We start from the raw sequence: 3,463 nt of genomic DNA, 5'->3' as shown, positions 1-3,463 counted from the left end.
TAATAAGTTGTTTTAATAAGTTTACCAAACATAATTAAAAATATTTACTTTGAAAGTTTCCCTATACTCCTTTAAAAATTTAGAAAGGTAAAACCATCTTGTATCAAAACTACCAAAATTCAGTAACCTTCTTTTACCATTTTTAACACCATCACCATCCTTTGACTTTTTTTTTACTATGAGCTTTTCGCTGCTACTTATCCCTCTGATCAATGACTTGGATTGTTGGATTGTCGTTCATATGCATGTAATCAAAACCAAAAATGGTGGTTTTCTCCAGCATTGGCAAACGATTTTGCAACCGATCATTCAATGATACAAAATCCTACTTATTACCCTCTCGATTGCAATTCCAGAGTATCCGAACACTCCTCCTTCAGTCCGCTTCGGAATCCGTCAAAGTTCAAAAACTTTCCGATGCCGATTCAGGTAACTGTTACGATCATATGCTACTTTTGAACATATAGTTCTTGCCTCAACTGAAATACTTTCTCTCTCTCTCTCTCTCTCTCTCTCTCTCTCTCTCTCTCTCGGTGTAATCTGCTCTACTTCTTGCCTTAATATCGGAAAACATCCGTAAGAAGATTTTTCCCCAAATTAGGTGTAGAGGAAGGTGTTATTTTATTAGGGTTAGAGTTTTAGGTAAATACTTCGAGATCCTGATTAAATTTGAAAATGAAACGGCGTTCTGAGTATCTTCAATGATCTCATTTGCAATTAGGCACAGATATCTCGCTTTTGTTAGTGTTGAAATTCCGATCTGTTTCCTAATCTAAAACAGATGGTTGTCTCCTCCTCCCTAAATTACAAATAACTATATGATTTTACCACCATGGAAATCCTAACTCTTTGATGAAACTTAGGAGACAAATCAAATTACTTGTTACTGTTTCCTCGACAGGAATTATCCAAATTAACATGAATAGACCCGAAGCTAAAAATGCCCTTGGGAAAGATTTTCTAAAAGGACTACAGAATAGCTTTGAAGCTGTAAGTGTAGACTCATCTGCAAAAGTGTTGATGATATGCAGCTCAGTCTCTAAAGTCTTCTGTGCAGGTGCTGATTTGAAGGTAGCTTTTAAAACCTGCAATTCTTTAAAGTTACAATTTCAACTTCTTGATCATAAATACTTTCGATTCTCACTTAGGAAAGAAGAACCATGGATATACCTGAAGTTCGAGCTTTTGTCAACTCACTAAGGTCAACATTTTCATTCTTAGAGGTGAGTCTCATACTCTCATTATCTTTATTATCCTTTCTTTAATTAAAATTTTAGTTTTTAAATTAATGTTCCATGTTTAGGCACTTCAAATCCCAACTATTGCAGTTATAGAAGGTGCAGCATTGGGTGGGGGACTTGAAATGGCTTTATCTTGTGATATCCGAATATGTGGTAATACAAAATCAAAAAGTACATTAATAATTATTTATAATATATTTTTTTTACACAAGTTTCATTTTTTAATAATTTGAAATGTCATCAGGAGAAGATGCCAAACTTGGCTTACCAGAAACCGGTCTTGCTGTAATACCAGCGTATGTATGCAATTTATGCATAAAGCATAATATAAGAATATATATATATATATATTTTTTATAAAAAAAAATGGTTGTTATATATTTATATATTTTTTACAGGGCTGGAGGGACACAAAGGCTTCCTAGGTTAATTGGAAGCTCAATAGCCAAAGAACTTATTTTCACAGGCCGAAAGATCACTCCCAAAGAAGCATTGTCATTTGGTATTTTATTTTTACCCATAATAGCAATATACTTATATTTATATACCAATATTAAAAATATACTTATATATTTATATAACCAAAAAAATATAAGTACATTGCTATTATGGGTAAAAAAAAGTACAAACCCTAAAATAATTTCATGTAGGTCTGATTAACTATTGTGTTCCTGCGGGCGATGCGTATTCAAAGGCGCTTGAAATTGCACGTGAGATAAATCAAAAGGTACATTTATTAATATTATATGAAATATTTTTATTGTAATATAATATTATGATGTAAGATGTGAGTTAATGTTATTAGGGTCCTGTGGCAATACGGATGGCTAAAAGAGCGATTAACCATGGTTTAGAAATGGAGATGGGGTCTGGTTTGGAATTGGAAGAAGAATGCTATGAAGAGATATTGGTGACGGATGATAGGTTAGAAGGGTTGAATGCGTTTTCTGAGAAGCGAAAACCTTTGTATAAAGGCGAATGAAATAACCGATTTTTGGTTTATTGATATTGGCAATGTACTTTAGTTTTTTTTGTTTTTTTTAACTATATTAGTAATGTACTTACACTTGTTAAACGGTTGTTAGCGAATTTAAAATATTTAAATTGGAGAATAATATAAACATGAGACAAGATCAATAGAGAAATCAAATAATGGAGAGAGTGTTTAAAGTGTTTTTTTTGCTTAACCGAAACACACATGCACTATACACCTTACACCTATCCTTTTAGAGAATTGTATAAAAAATCAGAAAAAGGTGTATATGCTCATATATATAAAAACATTGTTATTTTATTCCTGAATAGCTACTATAGTAGGGATTTATGAGTAAAGTAGTACGTGTGTATAAACCGGAATAAGTTGCGATTAAGAGATTTTTTCCCTATTTAAAAAATGCAAATTTTGTGGATATGCGCAAATATATTATTATTATTATTCTACAAAACACCATTTGCACTATGCATGTCTGTGTGTATGTAGTAGAAAAACAATGATCACACAACCTACCAACCCAACATAATTATCCAAAATTAACGGGTTGGGTTGAGACTTGAGATTTTAAATTCATTTAAGTTCAATGGGTTGGGTTGAATAAAAATTATCAAGTTATTTTCAACTCGTCGATCGACTTAATTTTATTATATATTTATTTTAATAATTATTTAAATATTATTATGTAGTGATCGGATTATTAATTTATAAATTATAATGTTGTATTATTATTTATGTTTAAAAAAAAAATTCTAATTTCCATTTTTTTTTTGTGCCGACAGTACTGACCACCGTCCAAAATCAATTTGAAATTAAATATTTTTATTGTTATTTGAACAATTTATTTGTATTTGAATTAGGATTGTGTTTTTGTCGTACTTTGAAATTGAAATTTTATTTAAGCTTGTAACTAATTTAAGTGGTATAATTTTTAGTTAATTTATTTACCTTTTTCTATTGTAAATGGGTTAACTCATGTTTTACTCACTCAAAACGGTTATTAAGTTTCAAATTTGTACAAAATATATCATGGAAGTTTATCATGTTAAAAAAATACCATTAAGCTTAAGAAACCGTTCAAAAAATACCATTAAACTTGACTTTTTGTTCTCATCTTTCCCTGTGGTAACCGGGTATTCCAGTTACCAGGTAAAACATGACCGGGAAAACACAACTAAAATTTACGTGGCCATCTCCATCTTATTACAAACAAGAAAGAAATGGAATGAAT

General features: G+C 30.8%; 1 protein-coding gene across 1 annotated transcript; it reads left to right on the top strand.

Annotated features, from left to right (window-relative positions):
- Positions 1-214: 214 nt before the first annotated feature.
- On the top strand, positions 215-2,394 carry LOC145120148 (ATP-dependent caseinolytic (Clp) protease/crotonase family protein). The gene is made up of 8 exons (XM_079055943.1): positions 215-429; positions 902-1,071; positions 1,149-1,223; positions 1,304-1,394; positions 1,486-1,537; positions 1,640-1,743; positions 1,892-1,968; positions 2,047-2,394. Exons 1-8 carry the CDS (start codon positions 264-266, stop codon positions 2,221-2,223), a joined length of 912 nt encoding a protein of 303 aa, XP_078912069.1. The 5' UTR covers positions 215-263; the 3' UTR covers positions 2,224-2,394.
- Positions 2,395-3,463: the final 1,069 nt, after the last annotated feature.

This window comes from Lactuca virosa, chromosome 6 (assembly GCF_052849685.1).
Source record: "Lactuca virosa cultivar CGN04683 chromosome 6, Lactuca_virosa_CGN04683_v6, whole genome shotgun sequence".
In the NCBI taxonomy this organism is placed as follows: domain Eukaryota; kingdom Viridiplantae; phylum Streptophyta; class Magnoliopsida; order Asterales; family Asteraceae; genus Lactuca; species Lactuca virosa.
The sequence above is the reverse complement of the archived record's forward strand: the minus strand, read 5'-3'. Positions and strand labels throughout refer to the sequence as shown.

Bases quoted from the DNA above. Each gene is read 5' to 3' on its own strand.
- LOC145120148 (XM_079055943.1), top strand. From the start codon at position 264: ATGGTGGTTTTCTCCAGCATTGGCAAACGATTTTGCAACCGATCATTC. The intron at 1,224-1,303 runs GTGAGTCTCATA...TTCCATGTTTAG, and splicing joins CAACATTTTCATTCTTAGAG to GCACTTCAAATCCCAACTAT. The intron at 1,969-2,046 runs GTACATTTATTA...TAATGTTATTAG, and splicing joins CACGTGAGATAAATCAAAAG to GGTCCTGTGGCAATACGGAT.